The sequence below is a fragment of the Varanus komodoensis genome, unplaced genomic scaffold (genome assembly GCF_004798865.1).
Source record: "Varanus komodoensis strain SLA01 unplaced genomic scaffold, ASM479886v1 scaffold44_3, whole genome shotgun sequence".
NCBI lineage: Eukaryota > Metazoa > Chordata > Lepidosauria > Squamata > Varanidae > Varanus > Varanus komodoensis.
This window is the reverse complement of record NW_025336010.1, coordinates 5,238,108-5,262,238: the sequence shown is the minus strand read 5'-3', so window position 1 is coordinate 5,262,238 and position 24,131 is coordinate 5,238,108. Positions and strand designations below refer to the sequence as shown.

Below are 24,131 nucleotides of genomic sequence, written 5' to 3'. Positions count from 1 at the left end.
TCTGGGGCAAATAGACAAAAGGGTATACCAGGAGGAGGAGGCCCGTTGCAGAAGGATTCTTCGCAAGGTTAAGGCTGATTACGAGCTGAGACTTGCCAAGAATATCAAGAGCAACAAAAAGGGCTTCTTTCAGCATGTAAATAGGAAGAGGAAGGGGAGACAAGTGGTGGGACCACTAATAAGGAGGAAGGAGATTCAGTGACTGATATGAGGGAACAGGCACAGATACTAAATGACTATTTTGCCTCTGTGTTCTCCCAAAAGCTGGACGGGGGAGATCTGCATAGGAGATTAGATGAGGCCGGGGATTTAGGGGCACAGATTAGAATCACCTCCCTAGAAGTCGAGGGGCTCCTCAGGGCATTGGACATTACAAAGGCACCAGGCCCTGACGGGTTACACCTGAGAGTACTTAGAGAGTTGGCAGGGGTTCTCTCACGCCCGCTGGCCTCCATTTTTGAGGCCTCGTGCAGAACGGGTGAAGTTCCAGAGGACTGGAGGGTGGCATCAGTGGTCCCAATTTTCAAAAAGGGTAGTAGAAGGGACACGGGGAATTACAGACCTGTTAGCCTTACATCCATTGTAGGAAAAACAATGGAAAGGCTCATAATAGAGAGAGATCTAGTGATGCTAGATAGAAAAGGGAGGCTGGCAGCCACACAACACAGCTTCCCCAAAAACAGGTCCTGCCAGACAAACCTTGTGGAATTCTATGACAAGGTTTTGAGATGGCTAGATGGAGGGGATGCAGTGGATGTGGTATACCTTTGACAAAGTGCCCCATGATATCCAGGTGGAGAAACTGAGGAGTTTTGGGATACACCAAAGCACTGTCCGGTGGATTAGGGCATGGTTGACTGACCAAAAGCAGAGGGTAACCATTAGTGGGGAATCATCAGGATGGCGGCCAGTGACAAGCGGGGTCCCTCAGGGCTCTGTCCTGGGGTCGATCCTGTTTAATCTTTTCATTAATGACATGGAAGAAGGGGTGAACAGTCTGCTGATCAAATTCGCAGATGATACTAAAACTGGAGCAGTGGCCACAACTGAGGAGCAGGTACTCCAGATCCAAAAGGATGTGGACAGACTATGGAAGTGGGCAGGAGACAACAGGATGGCGTTCAATGTGGATAAGTGCAAGGTCTTGTACTTGGGGCATAGGAATAGGTGTCATAAGTACAGGTTAGGTGACAAGTGGCTGGAGAGCAGCACTTGTGAAAGGGACCTCGGGGTACTGGTTGACTGCAGGCTAAACATGAGTCAGCAGTGTGATGCGGTGGTCAAGAGGGTGAATGCCACCCTTGGCTGCATAGCCAGAAGTGTGGCTTCTAGATCGAGAGGTATTACTACCACTCTGTATGACACTGGTGCACCCGCAACTGGAGTATTATGCTCAGTTTTGGGCCCCTCATTACAGAAAGGATATAGCCAGGTTGGAGTCAGTGCAGCGTAGGGCCACAAGGTTGGTGGCCGGTTTGCAGGGGAAGAGGTATGAGGCGAGACTGATGGAACTGGGTCTCTTCAGCCTGGAGAAGAGGAGACTCAGAGGGGATATGTTGGTGACATGCAGGTGTGTGAGGGGATGTCACATGGAGATGGGTAGAGACCTGTTCTCCCCTGCAGAGGAAGGCAGGACGCGCTCCAACAGAGCAAAGCTCAGGGAGCCAAGGTTCCATTTGGATGCCAGGAAGCACTTCCTGACAGTCAGGACCCGGAGGGTGTGGAATGGGCTTCCACGAGAGGTCGTTGAGGCCCCAACAGTGAGGGTGTTCAAAGATAGGCTGGACATGCACATGATGGGCATGTCGTGAACGAAGCCGGCTGGAGCCGGGGGTCAGACTAGATGGCCCAGGAGGCCCTTTTGACTCGCTCTGTTTCTATGTTTTCTATGTTTCCCCTATGCTCATCAGGAGAAAAACTACAAGGCCTTGGATCATTTATTTCACAATATTTTTCAGAGACTTATGCAGGAAGTATAATAAGAAAAACCAGTGCTTTTTTTGTAAAAAAAAAAAAAAAAAAAGGGTGCTGGAACTCACCTCTTGGTGTCAGTCACTCTACACACACATAAACATAATGGTTGCCGTTGGCAGTAAGCACTGAGCGCGCGACCACACGACCGATCCCAAGCTGAGCAGCATCCTGAGCCGAACAGCGCCCTCCCAAGCAGCGCTGACACACACGCAGCCCGCAGGCACTATTTTAATGCTGTTTGCTGCCGACCTGCTACGCCTGACAGGCGATTCACAATTGCATGGAAAAATACGTCAAAAAAAGGTGCCGGAACACTGTTCCGGTGTGTTCTATGACAAAAAAAAGCCCTGAGAAAAACAATTCATGATTGGTATTGACATTCAGAAACATCCAGGAACAAAAGAGCCCTGCTGGATCAGACCAAGAATCCATCTAGCCCAGCATTCTGTTCACACAGTGGCCAACCAGCTGCGCATCGGAAATTCACAGGCAGGGCATGAGTACACCACCACCCTCCCACCCATGTTCCCCAGCAACTGAACTACATAGACATACTGTCTGTGATACCAGAGATATCATATAGCTACTAGGACTATTAGCTGCTTCTAGACCACTCCATTCATTTAGGGCTTTATATGTTAATATGAGCACCTTGAAGTGGGCCCAGACTTCAACTGGTAGCCCATGTAATCAATAGAGAACAGGGATTATGTGTTTGTATCAACACATGCCAGTCAACAGACAGGTGGCCTGTTCTGTACCAACTGAACTTTCCAGACTGTTTTCAGAGACAGGCGCACATACAGAGTACTGCATAAATCTAAAAGTGAAGTTACCAGTGTGTGGATCACCATTACTAAAGGTTGTTTGTTCAGATGGGGTGCAGTTGATAAAAGGTGCTCCTAGCCACAGACACCACCAGGTATCCCAGGGACAATTCTGGGTCCAGCAACACCCCCAAACTCTGCATTCTGTTCTGCAGGGGGAATGCAACCCCATCCAGAAAAGGGCAGCTATCCTCCTCCTGGAATGAGGTTCCACCTATCAATGGCACCTTGTCTTGTCTGGATTAAGTTTCAATTTGCTGGCCCTCATCCAGTCCATCACCCCAGATAGGCACCAGTCCAGAGTTGAAACTGCCTCACCTGGTTCTGAGGTAAAATGAGAGGTAGAGCTGAGTGTACTGATGACACTTCAGCCCAAACCTCCAGATGACCTCTCTGAGCAGTTCCATGTAGATGGGGGATAGCATGGGGGATAGGATAGAACCCTGTGGCACACCATGGCATAACTGCCAGCGGGCCCAGGTGCTATCTCACAGTGACACCATCTGGGATCAATCAGTTAGGTAGGAACAGAACCACTGCAGAGCAGTGCTTCCAACTCTTAGCCCAGCCAGCCTGGCATTATGAGAAAGGAAGAAGAATGTCTCTGTATCCACCTTCTTTGGACAATACACACTTCTGTATATATCTAGCATGACTTCCCATTTTTCTAAACTGGCTAAGAAAGTATTTGGGATGCACAGATTCTGGGGAAAAGTTAGGTACATATGCCTTCCCAAACCCTGCTCCCAATAGGGTTGACCTCTTTGGCAGTAGTGTTCTGCCAATAAACATAAAGTGTTTTTCTATGTGTGTGCATATACTGTGGGCCAGGGTGGGGGTAGGGAATGGACCCAGACCTCCTAAGGTGGCCCACTCTTGATTTACCAGAACAGGTATGTACAGTGGGCAGGGAACACCACTCTTGTATACCATGACATATCAGAAAGAGATCAGGCAAGAGTATTTCCCAAACCCAGTCACAGAATAGCTACTTTCTCTGGATAGCCTAAAAAGAAGAGGATTCTTTTCTAGCCCTTTCCTTGTTTGAATGGAGTACTGGCTCCCTAACAGTCCTCCTTCTTTATTTAAAAAGTTGGTTCAGAAAGAAATAAAAGTTTTGAAAACAGGAAGGAGATTGAATTAATTAGGGTTTTAAAATTTTTAGCCGAGAATGCACTGGGGGTTTTTTAATGATTTTTTTAATTGTCATATTATCATTATTTATGTATGTATTTATGTATGCTTTGTGAGCCGCCCTGAGGCTTTGTTGCGATGGGGGTGGCATAGAAATGTTTTAAATAAATACTCCAAACAATTTTTAACAGTGAAAAATAAACTGTATAGGCCTGAAGTTGTTTATGCACTACAAAAGTTTGAGTGAAATAAACAATCAAGTTTTTAGCCCTCTTGTTTAGGCCAAATGTCCCTCTAAGTAACGCCAAGAATTGAACACAAATTTAGTTGCAAGTATTAAGCTGCTGCTGAATAATCCAGGGAACCTGTTGATGTGAACGCTGTAGGATCTGGCCCATTATGTTTTCTCTGCTAAAACTTTTTTACCTTGCAGCTGCATATGAAAGTAATGAACACTTCAGGAAATGTATTTGGAAATGCATATTTCATAAGCGGGTTTTGCAGTACTTTTAAACCAGTGCTTTGACTCTATTTGTTTTAAAATTGAATAACACAAAGTAAATCACTAACGTCCATTTAGAAACCCAGTAGCTGCTCTAAACATGCTGATACTGTACAAGTAGATATTTTATATTCTTCTGTAAGTGATCTTAGCAGCACTGTGGAGAGGTCTACCCTCTCATCTGCTCACAAGGATGCAATTTAAGTATTAAGAGCTACTTATATTTTCCCATAACTGTGTATCAGAGACGCTTGTGGTGCTCATTTTTCTTCTTATTGTAAGGGTGTAACAGAGGAGAATGTTATGCAAGACCTCCACAGTGATTTTAATGGACAAACAGAATCATTTCTTGAACCTGGAGTTCTTACTGCATTTTACCCAAGGCAGACAGACAAACAACAAGGAAGCAAGTTAAAGGGAGGGGGAATGACAATTGTTGCTCAGGTAAACACAGAGGGAGAGGGGAAATGTCTCAAGGTGCTTCTGTTCATTTGGTCTTAACTTTTTATGAATAAGCAAAGATGAAATAATAATTTTAAGGATGGCAATACTATTGAGAATACTATAATGTAAGAGCGTTATTTAAGATGAAGCTAAACTGAAGAGGTTTAAGCATAATGCTCCCTGATCAGTTTTTTTAAATACCGTAGCAGAACAAACTTCCTTTAAGACAGTCAATTTGGAAAGTAAACAAGTTAATCTATATAATATATGGCTGGACATAGAAAATGTCATGCTTTCATTTTAGTCAATGAATGATAGTATATTATCCATCACAGGAGAATTAGAGAGGCTTCACATGGCGGTTAGTGAGAACATGTCATACAGGAAACATTAAAAGGTTCCAATCCACTGAGTCAGCTGTGAAAAAGCCAGGTAAACACTTTAGAAAAGGGCTCTTGAAGTGTTTATCCTGACTATGAAGTCTCAGTAAGGGCTTCCATTACACATGATTTACAGCTAAGGTATTCCAAAGGAATAAATATTGTTGCAGAGTATGGAATATAAACTGTGGAACCATAGTGCTTCTATTTGAGAATTTAAAAAATAAGTTTAAAGATGCATGTTTTTCTGTTTAATTCACAGTATTATACTCTTTTTCAAACATTTCAGTGACTCAAGGGAAAAGCAGATAAAACTTAAAAAAAAAGGAATCTCAGCAGATAATACTTTTCTATGGGTAATGACAAGTGCCAACTGTCTGCAATCTTGACCACCTCCTTCTATTTTACTAAGCAAAGGATAAAGCTTGCTTATTTTAATGCTTCAATGTTAGCACATCTGAAGGCATTACTTGCATTTAACTGTCAAACATTGTTTGCTGCTGCTCATGCATTTTAAAATTATAACTGTACTCTCAGAGAGTGCTTATGGGTTCTGCTCCTTTTAAAGTGACTGATAGTTGAATGGCTAGCATTCTGGCCATCCACTTATATCATCCTTACAAATATCCAGCTCCACTTTAGGAACAAGAAATGTCATTTGCACTTTATGAAACACATAATTGTGAAACCATTTTCTGCTAAACAATTGCTCTTGGATGAGGAACGTTGAATTCACACCTCAGTTTGCTTATGAACTTACTGCATAGACTTGGACAAACTGCTATCACCTGATTGTTCCAATTCTGTAAAATGGTAATTGGGTTTTTTTGTGAGGATTGAAGAAATATAGAAAATATATCCAGTCATTGTGACAAATGGTATGCTTACACTATCAACCTTGTGAGATAAGAGAAACTGCAAGACACCATTTGCTTATATTCCATAGAGGTGGACTGCCTCACCCCATAACTATATGGAGTGGATATATATAGGAATCCAGATTATGGAACCCTAACCCTTTCCAGGACTTCGTCTGAATCCTTTGGAACCCGTGTGTTTTCCAAGATGTCTAGTTGTGCTAGGTAAAGTTAGCAAATAACTAAATCAAGATCTGTTTCCAACTGAGTATAATTTTCAAGATCCACACAAAGAGAATAGGTTGAGAGGCAGTGTGTATGTGAAGCAAAGAATCAATTTAGGATGAGTAGAAATGCAGATTCTAGATGGCTGTGGTTGCTTAGCCATGTCTCTTGTCCTAGCAGAGGTGGGGAAAGTTAGATTCATGATAGTCAAACTACAGCATGAGGAGGGCAAATTGAAGATTTTAAAAAAGATGGCATGGATTAACAATTCACTTTGTACAAAGGGTCAAAAGTTGCATTAAAAGTCAGATGTTCATTTTAAGAAATATATGAATCATGATTTAGCATCAGACACTCTTAACTTTGAAGGGAAATATGCATATTTGGCTCTATTACATCCATTAGTAGCTTTATCACTGGTGTCAGTAGGCTGAAGGTTGTAACCACTTCTATTCATTATAGTCAGGTGGGATAACTGGAATTTCTTCCTAACATAGGTATATTAACACTATTAATATTTATTTATTTATTCATGAAAGAAACATGAATTAAAATTACAAAACAAAATTCTCGATGATTCTGGAAATCATACTGTATTGCTTTTGACTGGTACATGGTACTATTTATATTATTCCTTGGCTCAGTTGTAGGCTGTACTTACCCAGTGCAGTAAGTCCTTCAGATATTGAAGTGAATATATACATTAGTACATGAGGCTCCAAACTGGTGATGAAACTCATATGGTCCTGAGTGAGACATTCCAGGAGTGGGTAATAAGACTGGCTTAATTTTCGATATTGCTTAGAATAAAAAGAAGGAAAATAGAAAAAAATATCTAAAAATTATTGTATTAAAATACTTTGATGCCTGCAAAAGTAGCCCCAATATATTCCAAACTATCTATAGAATTAAATTCCTTTTAACATAAAAATAGCCAAAAGATGCATTATAGCCTATTTTTAATGATATCAACCAAACTAACAGGTATAAATACACATTTTGCAACCTCTATTAATTATACACTCAGACACACATCAGATTATTTTCCTGTTGTACTGATTATAGAAACAGGGTTTAGCTGTGAAAATTTACCCACTAGAAATCTATAAATCGAAGACCAAAATTGTGGCATACACAGAATCCTGTTTGTATATTTTTCCTGTTACAAAATTCACAAACATGCATGTGTGTGTGTGTGTGTAGGGGGGGGGGACAGGGGAAGGAAGGAGGGAAGAAACTGAGTAAAAGAAATTACAAAACTGAAAATGCGGAAATGGGCCCCTGTGACAGACTATGAGCACATCCGGCTGAATGCAGTTACACTCCTTCGCACTGTCAGAAGCCCTGGGCATCCCTCCCTGCTCTGAATTTTGTAGCCCGGGCATACTTGTGCTTCTCAACTAGTCGGAAGCCTCCACAACATTGCGTCTAAGAATTTGCCAGTTGTTAAGTACAACTTTTCAAAATTCCCAACATCCATGTCTCTTCTCGTTCATTCAGCGTGGAAACTCTTGGGCCAAACTACTGTAACTCAACTGTTCCTCCCCTTTTGTTTGGCATATGCAGAGCAGCTGTGCCTCAAAGAAACATTCAGCTAAAAAATTCATGTACTACTTGTGGGGGCAAGTCACATTTTCCCATATATGCATGCATACATATGAAAAGGCTCCTTGCAGAGTACATGCAGATCAGATTACAGAATTAAAAGTTGCTACTGCAAAAGACTATTTATACTTTCCCTTTTAATAGGATAGCACATCCGTGCTCTTTACTCTGGTTGGACATATAGCACACTTGCCTTCATTTTCCCAAAACTGTGATTCTTTTTGTTCAGGAGGAGTTCTATAAATCAAGATACAGCCAAGAAAACTAGATGAAGTTCACTGTTATGCACTTCTGTACTGGAAAAAAGCCTCATTTGATTCAGTGTAAAGTCTTAATGACGGTAGAATTTTTCTTTCTCACTTGCCAGGTAGTGGACTGTGCTATCATTCCTACTAAAGCCAATCCATATGACCAGGTTCCAGAGGAGAACAGAAGTGCTATTTTGGAAACTATGCTCCAGATTTCCCAAATAAATGGTTTCCCATGTACTCTGTTACAAAAAAAGTGCCATGGAAGCTAAGCAAAATTAAACTGACACCATGAAAAATAATTGTCCTGCCATTTGAGGGTTATTATGGATATACAAGCTAATTTTGGCCAGCCCCCTCTTATATTGATGACATATTTTAAATATTCTGAAGTGCATGTTCATCATTTCAATTAATGGAAATATTCATGAAATTTTTGACTGCAAGAATGGAAACAGATGCAAGTAGCTGAGACTAAAAAGAAGTATGTTTGAGCTGTTCTAGATCCCCCTCTCTCATTTTAAGCCTGTGGTGGTGATTTTGTATTTTGCATAAAGACTCCCAAGATGAATAATTTCTTACTAGCAAGTCACTGTGGGATACTGAGAGCAGCATTTTGACAAAGGCCTGAAGTACATTGTCAAAGTGGTTGTCCCCATACAACTTGAAGACGCCAAAGCTGACATAATTTCCACACAAGGCAGATTTGAGTGCAGAATAACAGATGGAAATACCCTTGAGTTTCAGTGGATAAACTTGATCTTTTGACAGAGTCCCAAGGGATAAGATCTGATTGCCTGTTTGCAAGAGGGGGAAAAAGGGGAGAGATAAATTGACATAAGTAACTGAAAATCTTAGTAACTGTGTCACTTAGCATTTCACATCACAATTTTTATTAGTATTTCTATATTCTTTAAAATTTATAATACACAGTAGCAATCACTATATTTAAAAAGTATTCCCATAATCCATTTCAACATAATGTATAATTGTCCCCAATAAGGCAGCAGCACCAACAATGACTTTGTTCCGTATGAAGGGGCCTGATACCACATTCCAGAGCTTTCACATACTAGAAAATAATAAGTAATCCTAAATTGAACATAAACAAAGATGCTTCATTACTACAGCTATACTACTGTACCAAACTAGAAGGATGAAGCATTGGTTTACAATGCTTTGCAAGGATCATAAGAACATAAGATCCATGCTGGTTCAGATGACAAATTCTTATAGTAGCCAGTTGCCTCATTAAAAGGAAGTCATCCAACTTATACATTTCCTCAGGAACACTGAGGAAACAGTGCCTTCAAAACACTGGGTGATATACAGACTTGTCCAATCCAAGGGTGCTTTTGATGAATAAAGCCTTCAACCTGAAATGCTGTCCTATGCACTATGCATCCACTGACCTACCAATACAGCTGACAAAAACTCATGATGGTAGAGCATGGCATACGGGCCATCCTTCCACAGCCTACCTGCTTACCAGGGGATTCAGTCTACTGGTGTTAAAATCTGAACAAATATACTACTTTGATAACACAAACCTGTGCTTGCCTTTGCAAGGCTTCTCATCTCCTTGGAAAACACAAAGGACTCAGCAGGTGTTATAGACACCATCTACTAATTGCATGATTTCCTTTTAATGTGACAGCTGGCACAAACAAGTGTAATACCTTGTACTGTGCCTTCCACTAGCTGTGTCATAACGTTGACACTCTTCTGGATATTGTAAGGAAAAGAAAAAGAAAGAAAGGCAGCACCTCCAATAAGCTATGCTTATGCGACACAGAGGCGATCTTAACAATGGGCAAAACTGGAGTGATTGTCAGGGGGAAAAATGATTCAAATGAAACATGCACACAATTTCAAGTGAACTTACTTTTCTTTGAACAGCATATAGTCACAGGTTTGACCAGCACAAAACAAGACCATTGTTTAAACCAAGCTGCCATGTTTAAAAGTCTCTTTAAAAGGTAAATAGGAATTAGTGTAGTATTGAAATATGGAGTAACTTATCACTTCCTACATCTATGAACATCTGTCTTCAACATGTCGATGCTAGGAGCACACAATACAAAGGAGCTAGGGATAGTAACTGGGCACAAAATCGGTTCCATTATTAAAAAATGGGCAATGGATTAAAAAATTAATAATATGTATTGCACAACAAAGAACTTAACTTTTTTTTTAAAAAAAAGATGCACTATTTTATTAAGTTGCTAGGCTGGAATGGATTACAACACTAAGCTTTACACAATAGATGTTCTAGAAGCAATTTAAAGCTCATTAGAAATAATGTCCCTGGCTACTGGAAAATGTGGTAAAATGTAATCCTCATCCAAATGTTACCTGGGCTATGAGAACAGGAAATTGTTCTGTGCTACTGTGGCTAACCTTGATGTTGACCCTGAACAGTAACTGCTAGAACAGCTGAAAGCTGCAACAAAATTAAAAACTTACATCAAAGTATATCATGACAGAATGTAGATAAATAAAATACAGCATATTGAAAATATTATTTTTCTGTCAGTCTTCCATAAGGATGAGGTAGAAGACTTACTAAGAAAACAAGGATTCTATTCACAAACACTAGAGCAAGACATATACTGAGGTCTAGAACAAATATTTTTTCAGCTTCTTGTGCCGATATTTAGCACATCTGAATTTATTATATCTATATACCAGCAAAGCCAGAGCTTTCAAGTAGCCTAAACTCTTATGAGACACACCTAGAAACCAGTTTGGTGCAGGGCCGGGTTGGACACAAGGTAAATGGCAGCTTATCAGTGGTCCAACTGGAGCCTGCCAGTTGCTGAGGTTTTTGAAAAAAATGCTGAAATAGAGTGAACTCTGACATGACAGCACTTTTCAAAGCACATACTCAAGCTTATTTATTCCAGACAAGTAATGCTCCACTAAAGATCCTTTTTTAAAATTTAAGACACATGAGTGGACACTGGAATTATAGTTTTGAAAAGAGAGTCCATAACACATTTGAAACCAACCCACCTGTGGCGTGAACACCTTCCACCACTGAGACATGTGTCCAGTTTTGCCAGAGTTTAACCATGCTGTAACAACTTCCTGTGTAGGCTACTATAATACAATGTGTGTAGCGAGCTACCTTTGAAGACAACCTTGCAACTGCAATTAGTGCAGAATACTGCTGTGAGGTTACTAAATAGGACCGGATGTTGGGGACATCTCTTACTAATAATAAAATCGATCTAATTAAGTGACAACAATGAAGTAAATTGTTAACTTTACTGAAGAAGAAACAGAACAACAAGAGAATCATTACCACAACAGAACTGGTGAATACATAACAAAATTGGCAGAAGTGCAGTGCCCTGTTGCATACTGCCCATTATATGTGAGAACACTGCCGTTATTATATAAATATAACATTTCCTTGGTTATTAACACAGAGAAATTTGCCATAATGTGTTAACACAACTAAAATAAAGTGCTCTGATTAGTATGAACAAAAAGGATAGTTCTAGTCAGTTCAGAACAGTGAAACAGCTTGACCAGATCTCTGAGGAAACAGAATCTAACTAATAATTCTGGAAATCTGAGAGATTATACCCATTCCTTCAGGTAGGATAGCAACATTGGAAAGTATGAATCTGAAAACTTCCCCTCAGACACGGAGAAAGTATAACTGGAAGCAGGAACTCATTCAAGAAGGTAGAGCACTCCCACCCTACACACAGCAACAAAAAGAGGTTTCTTCCCTTAACTGGCAAGGAATCTGAGCTCTGCACCAGTGCTATAGAAAGTCATAGACCACTGCAGTTCTTAATAGCACTTCCCATCTGAGACATAATTGATTTTCCACACCTAACTCTCAAAAGCCACATTTATGTGAATACTTTGGTATTACTCGCAGAGATACCAAGTTAAATGCCACTCTGTGCTCATCATGGTCAACAGCAGCTTTCAGTTTTTACCAGAAGTTCAAACTCTGTATCATTCCAGACTTTTTCTACCTTTACAGATTTGCTTCTTCCTTTCTTGTAGGCTGGGGCTGACCTGGGAGTATATCCTCAGCTGAGAAAACGATTCTAGACAGCCTGTAACAGAAGCGCTGTAGTGCTGTTTGGAGTCAATGGATGGGTGGGGCTCGCAAATTTTAAAAACGTGCTTCCTATTGTCTAGAAATAGTGCTTGTTCTTTCCTGTAAGGGGCTTAGCTTCAAGATGGGCTACCTGAAGCCCTGAGCTTTATAGCAATATATTAAGAAGTGTGTTTCTGAAGAACAGAAGATGTAGCTCAGTGGTAGAGCACATGCTGCATATAAAGCATCTCAGGTTGGATCCTGACATCCCCAGGTAAGGTTGGAATAATTCTGATCTGGAACCCTAGAGACCTGCCGCCAGTTTGCGTCAATAATACACTAGATGGACCCATGATCTGACTCAGTATAAGGTGGCTTGATATGTTCCCAAAAGTGAAAAAAGGTGTTCTCCTCTCCTCTTGACCCTCCCTTACTCCAAACAGGAAGAATCTTCCTTTGTTTTTTTTTCACTTTGTGGCATATATTCCCCTAGCCATAATTCCCCCTGCAGGTTATTTTGTCTTTAGGGATGCTCACCTTCCAAGTTCACTTCCAAATTGATAGGCATAAGATCACCCTATTTTGCTATCACAGGGAATGATGACTACTCCTCTGGAATTTGTCGCTTAACTTAATAAACTTCCAACCAAGTGGTCTACTGTTCCAAGGTATTCTAAATTTATCATTTCTCACAGCTGGAGTATGGCTATCAACATCTTCAGCATAAACAGGGAAGCTAAGCCCTATTTAATTAGAATGAAGGATTCCTTTCTTACTAAATAATCAAAGAATTATATATAGCAAAAGCAACAGATACTCACCATAAGTGCAAATCATCTTACTAGCCTCCCTGAAGAGGAGAATCCCATTAGGAGATGACACATCAAAATTTAAACGCTGTGATCTGGTGGGGAAAAGCAGCAGCAGCACATCATTAAATGAACCAATCAAAGAAACATTTATCATATACATTAATACCAAACTCAAGGGCTGAGTTATGTTAGCTATGTGGCAAAAACACAGTACTGAGAAAAACGAGGAATGTATCGGCATCCTTAAGGATGCAACAAATGCTTAACCAAAAATAAAAAACCTAATGGGCAAATAACAGTCCATCCCACACCCCTTGCACAATGAAATGGCCAGTGCAGACTGAGCACATTCAGGGGCCACAAAAAATTGAGTGTCTGTTGCGGGAGAGAAAATAAAACTGAAATGGGGGAGAGAAAATTGAAGAGTTTGTCCTCAAAGAAGGTAGCTTGTTGGCTGGCAGGAAGGATGAACTGGCACACTCCACATTGTAATTTTTTGTTACAAATTCCACTTTGAGTTTCAACTCTGGCACATTAAAACTGTCTGAGATAGGATCAAACTACTGCCCATTTAGAGGGCATTCAGGATGCCTCTAGAAAGTTACCAACTCTCTATTCTCCCCACAATACAGTGGTACCTCGGTTCACAAACACCTTGGTTTATGACCAAATCGGATCACGAACAAAAATGTCATGAAAATTTTGGCGTGAGTTGCAAACTCCACATTGGGTGGCGACCAAGATCGCAGCCATCTCCCCCCGCACCCGAGTGGGGAGATGGCCGAGATTGTGCTGGGGGTGGGGGTGGGGAAGATGGCCAGGATCACGCCCGTCTCTTCCTCCCCCCAGTGCGCCAGGATGACAGGCGCATGCAGGGAAGACGGGCGTGATCTCAGTTGTGCTGTGGGAGTGGGGAGATGGCCACACTCATGTTTGGGGAGGGGGAGATGGCAGCGATCTTTGTCATTCTTTGTCACTTTGCTTCACATTTTTCTGATTAAAAAAAAACAGTTACAGAACGGATTAACCTTATTTACACTGAACCTTATGGGGAAATTTAACTTGGTTCATGACCAATTTGGTTCACGACCACAGTCTTGGAACAGATTAGGTTTGTGAGTCAAGGTACCAGTGTAATTTGATAAATCTCTATCCTAAAGAAACTATACAACCTTAAGTACATTAGTCTTTCTTTGTCGGGAAGGTGCTTTGACTTCTTGGTATTTTTATTGCCTTTTTGAAATTTTATGATGGCCTTTTTGGGATGGGGTAACCAGAACTGTTCACAGTATTCCAAATGTTTTATATATTTATAGTTGCCAGGTCAGATCACAGTCTGGATGGGGATGGGATGCTAGAATTATACTATCAGTATTAGTCTATAAACAGGTGTGGAAATGATGTAGGAGCAGCTCAAGCCCTTCTCCTGCCAGAGTGCAAGTGTGTGGAATGTGGCCCAACAGACTCATCTCTGAAGTCTGCCTGCCCACTGGGTGCCCCCAACTCCATATATTTGGTAGGAAGGACTGCTTATAGTCATAAAAGTGGAACAATATATGGGTCAGGAAAGAACACAGAAGGGGTTGAAAGTAAGGATAAGCCTACACAGTAACCAGGAACAAACAGGAAACCTGTACAGGGATTTAAGAAGGGACATTTCATGGTCTGAGCAATGAGAAAGATGAATGCTTTTGGCAGCAGGAGAGTACTAGACACTTATATGGTACTCCTGGCCTGCAGCTCAACAGAAAAACCTCAGGAGAATGGTTGTGTTCATGCTCTTGCTTCTGAGGTTCATGTACAGGTGGCAGAATGCCTCTTCTAAGAAGCAACTCACCTTCCATATCTTTGCTAAGTATTGGCATTAAAAGATCTAAAATATATATATTCTAGATTCTAAAAACAAATGTATGAGACAAGGGGATTACTCTTAATAGAAGGAAAGCCATCATGAAGGGAGAGAAGGAAATGAATGTATCTTAGGTCTCTGTGCCCACATATACCTGCTCCCCTACAGAGATTCATACTGCTGAGGACATTTCTCTGGTTCCTTACAAGTAAATGGATCAGTAATTTGGATGGACATGCCAGGAAAAAGCTTTGAGGTTTTCAAAAAAAAAGTTAGCCGAATTTTCAGTTTTGCACCCACCAAAGCTGCAATTTTCCAAAACATTTTACAATATCTGTGTATTCTGCAAAGTACAAAATGATAACATCTGGCAGATGGAAAAAAATGGAAGCAAACCCTTGTTCTATCATAATGCACAATTTGATACCCTGTAACATATTTTCACCATGTCAAAGTGTATTGTATTATGCGTTTTAACCTGTAAAACTTAATGCAATACACAACACAGGAAAAAGCAAACCCATCCCTAAAGATGTTCTCCAACGGGAACAATACAGACTTTCTGCATACCAATAGGTAAATGAATATAATGAATATGCAAAGCAGTTCAATGAGCTCCCCCTCACTGGAGATTTAATCTAGTAGTACCTCTTTGTTCTGTTTCCCACTGTCAGTATTTATAAAGGTGTCTTTCTTTAGCTTTACTAATTTTGGAAGGACATGATATAGGCAATTATATGTTAAAATTACACTATAACTATCTGTAAAAGAAAAAAAACACCTACGTGATATAAAATACATCAGATAAAGCCATGGCAAGGACATCAATAGACTAAACCCTCATTCAGAGTTTAGCGACAGGCCTGAGTTGATTTAAATGGGAAAATATTTGACAGCTCAAATTTTTCAACTTTCAATTTCCTTTAAAGATAAAATATCTAGGTATCCAACTATGCTACTTATATCTCACTGACATCTTACCCAACTAGTTTACACATGAACTGCAAAGAAATGGTTATCCTTTTCTTTTTCAAGTCATCTCTCCAATCCTGGGTACAAATTCAGTAACTTTATTCCAAACTGCATTTCTTATCTATCATCAGCACTATGCAATCTATTAAAAAGTATAGGGGAATAATACCCAGAGAAGTCAACAGAAGGAAGAAAATACACGACAGGCACAAGAGTAACCATGCTGGATACTTCTGTCAGAATTATACAGGAAGATAAGTTCTCCTTTTCTATTTATCATGTAATTTTTTCAAGCAGGTGTACACTGGGCTCCTGTCTTGAAGGGCGGAGTGAGAATCACCATCACAAAAATCCATTAGTTACCCATTAGTTGTTATCCATTAGTTGTTCTTGGCTCTGCTTCCTATAGTGCAACTTGCCATACTCTTGGTGGTAAACAGAAGCATTCTGGAAAGGAGAACAGCAGGCTCTGTTCCTATAATGATTACAGGAATAAGGCCACTACTTCACTTTAAAAAGGGACCATCACATCGCTTCTTTTCTTAGGTGAATGCCCAGAAACAGTTATCTGCTCACACAGCAGTCCTTTACATGTTTACTCAGAAGTAGGTCACACTGTGCTTAATGAGGTTCACTTCCAAGGAAGTGCATGTAAGACTACACACGGTTCTAAGGCCCGCTGAACTCAGCTGGATTTACTTCTGAGTGAATGCGCATAGGACTGGGCTGCCAAAGAGCTTTAACAACTGAAATTGTATCTGTGAACATGGCCCTGGGCGTGGCTTTTCAGCACCACAGCTGGGTGCACATCAGGCTGTGAGCTGGTTGTACACCATGTGATTTGCCTATTACTCTTTTCACAGCATCTGAACCTGCCAAGCTGCATTGCAGGTTGGGCTTCCAAAACACCCCATGACTTGTTATAGGGTTCTGGGATGCTTTGGAAGTCAGGCCTTGGTGGCCCAACTTTACCGGGTAAAGTCCTCGGAGGCATCTCAAATGAAACTTCAACAAAAATGATGCCTGTTTTGGAGCAATTCAAAGCAGTGTTAATAAAGTTTGTATCTGTCTAGTTTGACCATACACTGCAATTCTTGCAGGGCATCTCAGATAAACAAGAGTGGGGGAACTGTACCTGTTTTGCATCATCTCGGCCATGAGCTTCAAAATAGGAGTCGTACATGCTGGTTCACGATACCAGAGCTCAACAGCTCTTTGCAGAATGGGAAGATATGATGGGTATCTTTCATAATGTAAGTTAAAGATAAAATTCAAAATGAAATAGTCAAACTTACTTTACAAATAAGATATTGGGGAAATTTTTAGTTGGCATAAATGGTCACTGAAACTGAGCACAGCTCTTTAACATACACCAACGGAGAACCAGTGAGGTGAAGTGGTTTGAGTGCTGGGCTGGGAGCTGGGTTCTAGTTCTTGCTCAGCCTTGGAGCTGAGGGGGTGACTCTGGGCCAGCCTAACACACCTCACAGGTTGCTGGAGCCATGCAAGCCACCTAGTGCTCATAAATTACCGGAAGTTAGGTGTGAGACATGAAACATCCCTATTTGCTGATGACAGCCAATTATTTAGATCAGATCACAGATTCTCCAGGGTTTGAGGCTTGGAAATCAAGCCTCAGTCACCAGAAAAGCCTGCAGTGGCTTTGCAGGCTAGTTGAGGAACCTCTGAGGGCAGTGGCTCCCCTCCCCTGCATTACAACATTTGAGGCTTTTCATCTTAGAAAAAAGGCTTTCAGGGGAATATAATAGGGACATATGAAATTATGCATGGGGTGGATAATTTTTTTTCTCATTCCCAAATAATCTTAAACCCAGGATTATCTTTCAACTGCATGTGCCTTTCATACAGTACATAGTTTAACAGTGGAATTTTGTGACCATAAGAGGCAGCGATGGTTGCAAACTCAACAAATTCAAACCATGATTATACAAACCAGTGCCTACTAACCATGATGGCTAAATATTACATCTACAGAGGCAGTATCTGCAGAGATGTATGAACAGGAGGGTCTATTGCACTAAAATCCTGCTCCTGGACTTTTTATGGGCATCTGGTTAGCCACTGTAGTCTGATCCAGCATGACTCTTACATTCCCCAGTTATGAAGCTACTGATTTGAAAGCAACTGTTAGGAAGTTCAAATGCATCAGCAGGAAATGCTATTGTCCAAGGATGCAGAGCAGTTGCATTTTGGGAGGCCTGATATGAATTGTGGGGAGCTTTGGAAGGTGCAAATGATGCCCATTCTAGGGATGGGTGATATTCTGGTGGTAAGGCTTGCTCTCCCAACACAAGGCTTCCTTTTTCCATGCATAGACAGGGAGAAATTGCTGCAAGCCAGCTCCAGCATCCTGTCCATACAGCATCCAACCTGTTGCCTGTGGAGAGCCCAGAAGTAGGGCAAAAATTGAACAGCCCCCTCCTGCTTGTGTTCCCCAACCATTAGTATGCAAAGGCAAACTGCCTCCAACACTGGAAACACCATATAGCCATCATGACCAGTAGTCACTGATAGCCTTATGCTCCGTTTACATCCATTAAAATAAACACAATTTATATTAACCCTAATAATAATCGGATCCTGTGATGTAGCCAAGGCACATGCAGTTTCTTGGCATAATTTTTAAAAATACATAAAACTTACATTGTTTACTTTAAAAAAAAACTCAGTTAATAGGACTGCATCTTGATTTTTAGGGTTGGTGGCACAGCTTTGATAAAACATTGCTTCTGTATATTTAGGAATGCTCTGTGCTCCCTGTATACCCTACTGCTGACTGTACAAGGCAAATCAACTTCCAAAATGTAACACTCGAATCAGTGACAGCTTGACATATCAATATTTCAGGGGAAATGAATGACTTTCATATTCATGATATTTTTATTTCCATATCCTATATACCTTTCCTTAGCACAATATGCCAAGAGCAGCCTATACCTTACCACCAGAAATGCCTTTAAAAGATTTGGAGATATTTTAATAAAGCGTTATGAGAGATCAAATAACAACTTTGTAACAGATTTTTCTATTATTGCACATATTTGCTCTTCATCCCTTGCCCAGAGGGAAAAACTATAAATCTTTTCTCAACTGAATGAACACCATTTATCATATTCATTTTCTTGTCAATACAATTATGAAAAGCCTTTGGCCTTTTTCCAAGGAGTCTGATTTGTTACGGAAACCCAATTAGTATAAGCAAGCCTGCTACAAACAATCCTATTTTGCTGGATAACATTACTATTCTGCTTGCTTGGCTATTCACTTCTAAACATACCCAAGAATGGTTATAATATATAAAATATAATGATTCCTAGGTCAAAGACCAAGTCAAAGATGTTATAAATTTTGCTCATGTTTGCCATCTAGTGGACAGAAGAAACAATCAAGGCTGTTTTTTCAAATCTGAAGGAAATCTAAGGAGGTTACCAGAAGTGATTCTAAGAAAACTTTTTGGTCTGATATATTCTTCATGTTCAGACAAAAAGTAGAAGTGAGCCATCTTTATACAGAACATGCATGCTATGCTTAACAACTGCTGCTTTGCCGCTTGCTTTCTTTTTATTTATTGCTGTTGAATAATTCTACATACTGATTTGATATTTCCTGTTTTTAATTTGCACACTGTAAGAAATATTTTTGAAATAAAGGAGATAAATCAGTTTTCTATGTAAATTAAATTCTAATGTTAAGAAAAGTTTAAAAAATAGAAGGGAAAGACAAAAGCCAATTTAAGCATTATTTATGAATATTAGCAACTAGATCCCCTTAAAAATGCTGAAGTCCTAAACTGCCTGAGGTGACTTCAGTGAAACACAAATCCTCCTTGGGCAGAACAGTTTGCAATAACTGACCCTAATCCTACCCTTTGAAGACCATGCTAAACTTGAGATCCAGATATCTGGTATCTCAAGTGCTCTCTAAAATGAGCTTTGTTGATTTCAGTAAGGTGGACAGCTTGGAGGATTCTAGGAAGGCATATTACTTTTTACTCTTGAGACCCACATACATTTAAACCCAACTTAGAATTCAAGCTGCTCAACCTATGCACTTCTGCTCTTTCAAATTCAGAAGCAATTATCCAACATTTGTATTTCTTGTACAGTGAAACAGAGAATCCACACAATTGGAAGAAGCCTGAAGTATTTATAAAATAATGCAACAAATCTCAGGATGACTTGCACAGTGGCATGTTAAATATCAGAAAAAAATTAAAAATGATTCTTGCAATGGATTACCTGAAGTGGAGTTCAATCTATATTTTACCTAATCAGAAGTATATCACATTGTAAATTAAAGGGCCACAGAATTATGTAACAATGGTTTAGGAGAATATTTAAAGATTAATGGAGAATAACCTCGCCCCTCCCAAAAGTGACCTCTCTGTGGTCTCTCTCCAAATGTTGCCTTCCCAAGTTAATGGCATGATTGCAACTGTACTGTAATTTTAGCTGATTACACATTAGTTCATTTAGCTTTGTTTCCTCTTCCCCACTGTGCCACACTATTAAACTAATGCAAGGGACCTGGTATCCCTCTGTGCACAGAGCCAGTATTGTCATAGTGTAATAAGGATACATCCAGTCAAACAGCATGGTGTAGCTGGTCTTTGTGTTCAGAGCAAAGGCAATCCCTCTAAGATCTCTTGCCAGTCCGATCAACATACGCTGTCAGTGGGAAAGAGACACAGTAATTGATTTTCACGTTAGCAAAGAGCAGATGGAGTAATGATCAGCCAATAATGAGCACAATATCTGATTTTAATTCATTAGTGTAAATGTCTTCCCTTGCCCCCTTAAAGAACACTGGAGCTTAAGTCTCCAACTTAAATATTAATATTAATAAAATGTTTACTGGTCTACTAAAGGTATCCATAAAAATAATAAAATTAGTTTAGCTTGACATAGTAGATATGAGATCATATAATAAATTAAAGTTCAGACAATACATTTAGGAGAACATAACTTCCATTATAAACCCTTTTTTTCAATTCCTCCCTTCTCTTTTTTTTTTAACCGGGCTTGAGGGATTTTCACTGATGTCACTTTTCCAACTTGGTCATCACTCAAAAGTAATCTGAACAAATCTCTTTAGCAGTTTCACTTGTACGTTTCAAGCATAGGTAACTGCAGAATATAAACCAGGAGCACATAACCATAAATGTTACTGAGTATATTAATATATTAAAATTCAATTCACTGAAAATATTTCATGATATAAAATTCTTTTATATTGACCCAGTAATGATTTTTATTAAACAACTGCTGAATCTGTTTAGGAGACACTTCTTAAAACCATATGCAAAGGCATTTGGGTGCCTTCAAAGCAGGATTTTTAAATAATCAATTAAACTGGCAAATTTGGCTATTTCATTTTTAGACAGCACAGGTGAACAAACAGGAGTTGACTGCTATCATAGTTAGCCTTAATACCAGAATGATAAATCTGGTATTAAGCAACAATCAAATTAAGTAAGAATTTCTGGGTTGAAGATCATAAGATACATACACTTTGCCTGTAGTACATTCAGCACAGGTAAGTGTTAATTTGAGGCATCTGTTATGCTCAACCACCCTACTGGGTCTTTAATGAGACATGTATCCAGCCTACATCACCTATGCTGGTCACATATGAAAATCTACATATGCTGAAAGTAGCAAGCCACACAAGAATGAAGAACACATTTTTTTAGTTTGCTTTTTACAGAAATCAAGCAAAACCATCACAATTATCAGTGTAATTGTTTCAATTCAGCACCAGTTGTCTGATTTCTCAGCCAGAGGGACTAAATACAAATGCAGCTGTAGAACAGCTATAGAACATAGTTGTAGCTCTCCAACTCTAGATCTTAATGTTGTTTTCCTCATCTTTGATTTGCCAATTGCACAACTCCAGAAAGACTTCTGACTGGGGGCTGTGGGGGGTGAGGAGAAGCTAGAAGAACATGCAATCACCAAAGGAAGGCACACCAAGAGCTTCCAAGTAAGAGAGAGATGACCAGACCAAATCCATTCCAAATCTCACTTGAAGTTTGATGATGCATAATTTTGATGGAAGTAAAAGTTAATTCTCAGCCATACATCTGGAATACCTTGGACAGTCTGCATATTCCAGTATGCTGAGTAAGTGTAAAGATGGTATAAATTTTAGTATCAGGCCACTGGATAATAGATTTGTTTTTGCCAAATTTCTAGTCTTTATGACTGTGAAAATATGCTTGGAAGTCATTTGGCCAACACCTTCGGAAATTCTGAAAGCTTAGGTGGGAGGGCAGCAACAATAGGATACCCGCTGAGGAGGAGTCCATCCACATTCTATGTAATATCTGCTTTTCCTCAAGACAACTGGAACCAGAATAAAGCAAAGCAATCAAATACAAGTAAATGTGCTTAATTTGCACAAGTCATACAGGTTGTTAAAAAAATCACACTCTCTTGGCACAGAATTTTTTTATTTGTTTCTAATACTGTGCTCAGAGCACAATGTTCACATTGTCTTGGGATGACTGTAGTTGTAGTCTAACATGTTTAGAAGGCATCAAGTTGGCAAAGCTGACCTACAGCCTAAGGATATGTGACTACCAAACACTCGGTTCCTAGATACATTGCTATAAGGAGTTGCTGTTTCATACACAAAAATTAACCTGATTTTGCCTGGTATTTCTACAACTTTACCAACTACATTAAGCTACTCTTCTTTAACCAGCAACACCCATTCAATATAAGTAACACAGTGAAGGTTTTGTGGGAGCAAGGCATGTTCAACTACGAGCATTTATCATCTAAAAGAAACAATGAATAATTGCATTGCTTTTTGAGTCTGATTATTTCTAAAACTTGCTTTCTAAGGATAGACTTACAATGAAACCTCTCAGCCTTGTCACATAGAGGCTTTTCCCAGGCAGATGGGCAGCAATTGATGAATCATTGCCACTGACACACATTCAGCATAATGGAGGTGATACTCTGAATAATTCTAACTCCCTCAATCATGTTTCAGAAAACATTTTTTCCACTGACCATTTCTATCTAAGATGGCCATCCAAGGCAGCTGGTCATTCAGTAACTACCAGGAGCCGACTCCCTTTACTAATGTATATAATTTCCAATGGCAAAGTATATCAATGTGTATAATTTCCAAAAGGAAAGATCTCAAATATTACTTCTTTCTACCTAGTCCAAAAGTGCAGAACCTAAGGCACAAGGGATAAATCTGGCCCTCTATGGTTTCCTAAAAGGCCATATTCACTTTCCTGGAACTACATCTTTCCTCTAATCACCAGCCATTTGGTGGTTTCCCAGTTTTTGCCCATTCTATGAGGTTGGAATGTCTCTCCTAAGGCCTAATTACTGGCCAAAAAACCCACCTTTAAGCTAAAATATGCTGGTATTTGGTGGGTGTCTCCGGTCCATTGTGCTCCTCCAAAACTTTGGTCTTAGAACCCAAAGTTTTCATCACACCAAAATTCATACGCAGAGTTCTGAGCACAATACTATAGAAAGGGTAAAGCTACAGGGATGGGAGCTAGTTTAATTCTTAATGATTCATACTGAATGTGATTAAGTCAGTCGGGGGTATAGTTCAGACAAGGACAAATCTGTCCACTGCTCCTTACAAGCTTCCACTGGCAGGCACCTCAGTGTGGCTTCCTGCATAGAGTATTCAAAATCCTTTACAACCTACCCTTTCCCTTCAGACCTCTATGAAATATAGGTTCTCCTTTTATACATAGCATAATGAGAAATCTCACTGGTTCTGCTAGTGTGTAGTACCCTGTAAGTATGTTAAGGCTGCCAAGTGTGCTTATTCCTTTAAAAACTGATAACCCACTTACTGGCCCATGACAAACTCTCAGAGCTGCTACAAATTCAGTATATAGATTCTGTGTGGCTAGCATGTTCTTTGGAAAAATACAGAAGAGGGCTTCAGCATTCTCACAGTATAGCTTTACTGGGTCTCTCATAAAGGGTGGTAGCAGCAAGGATGGCTTCACTAGTTCCACCAAAATACATCAGTTCCTGAGATGTACAATAAGTGTTGCTGAACATACTACACCACAGTGGCATAAGGCCTACATGTGAAAAATGTACAGGGAGAATTTCAGTGGCCAGAACTCAGATTTATACGCATGTGTTCATTTACTATTGTCTATCCTACAACTACAAATAAAAAGGACAACAAGCTGCTTTAAAATGAACTTTGCTGGCTTTTCGTC

At 39.9% G+C, this 24,131-nt stretch overlaps 1 protein-coding gene across 1 annotated transcript in view; it reads right to left on the bottom strand.

The window, feature by feature from the left end:
- LOC123030368 (ran-binding protein 17-like) overlaps positions 1–24,131 on the bottom strand; it is an 86,321-nt gene that overhangs the window by 51,086 nt on the left and 11,104 nt on the right. The window contains exons 4-8 of the mRNA XM_044444236.1: positions 20,495–20,583; positions 17,031–17,138; positions 13,084–13,166; positions 8,779–8,993; positions 7,005–7,143 (exon numbers count right to left, since the gene is read on the bottom strand). Coding sequence (XP_044300171.1) covers positions 7,005–7,143; positions 8,779–8,993; positions 13,084–13,166; positions 17,031–17,138; positions 20,495–20,583 — 634 coding nt within the window. The remainder of the gene's footprint in view (positions 1–7,004; positions 7,144–8,778; positions 8,994–13,083; positions 13,167–17,030; positions 17,139–20,494; positions 20,584–24,131) is intronic.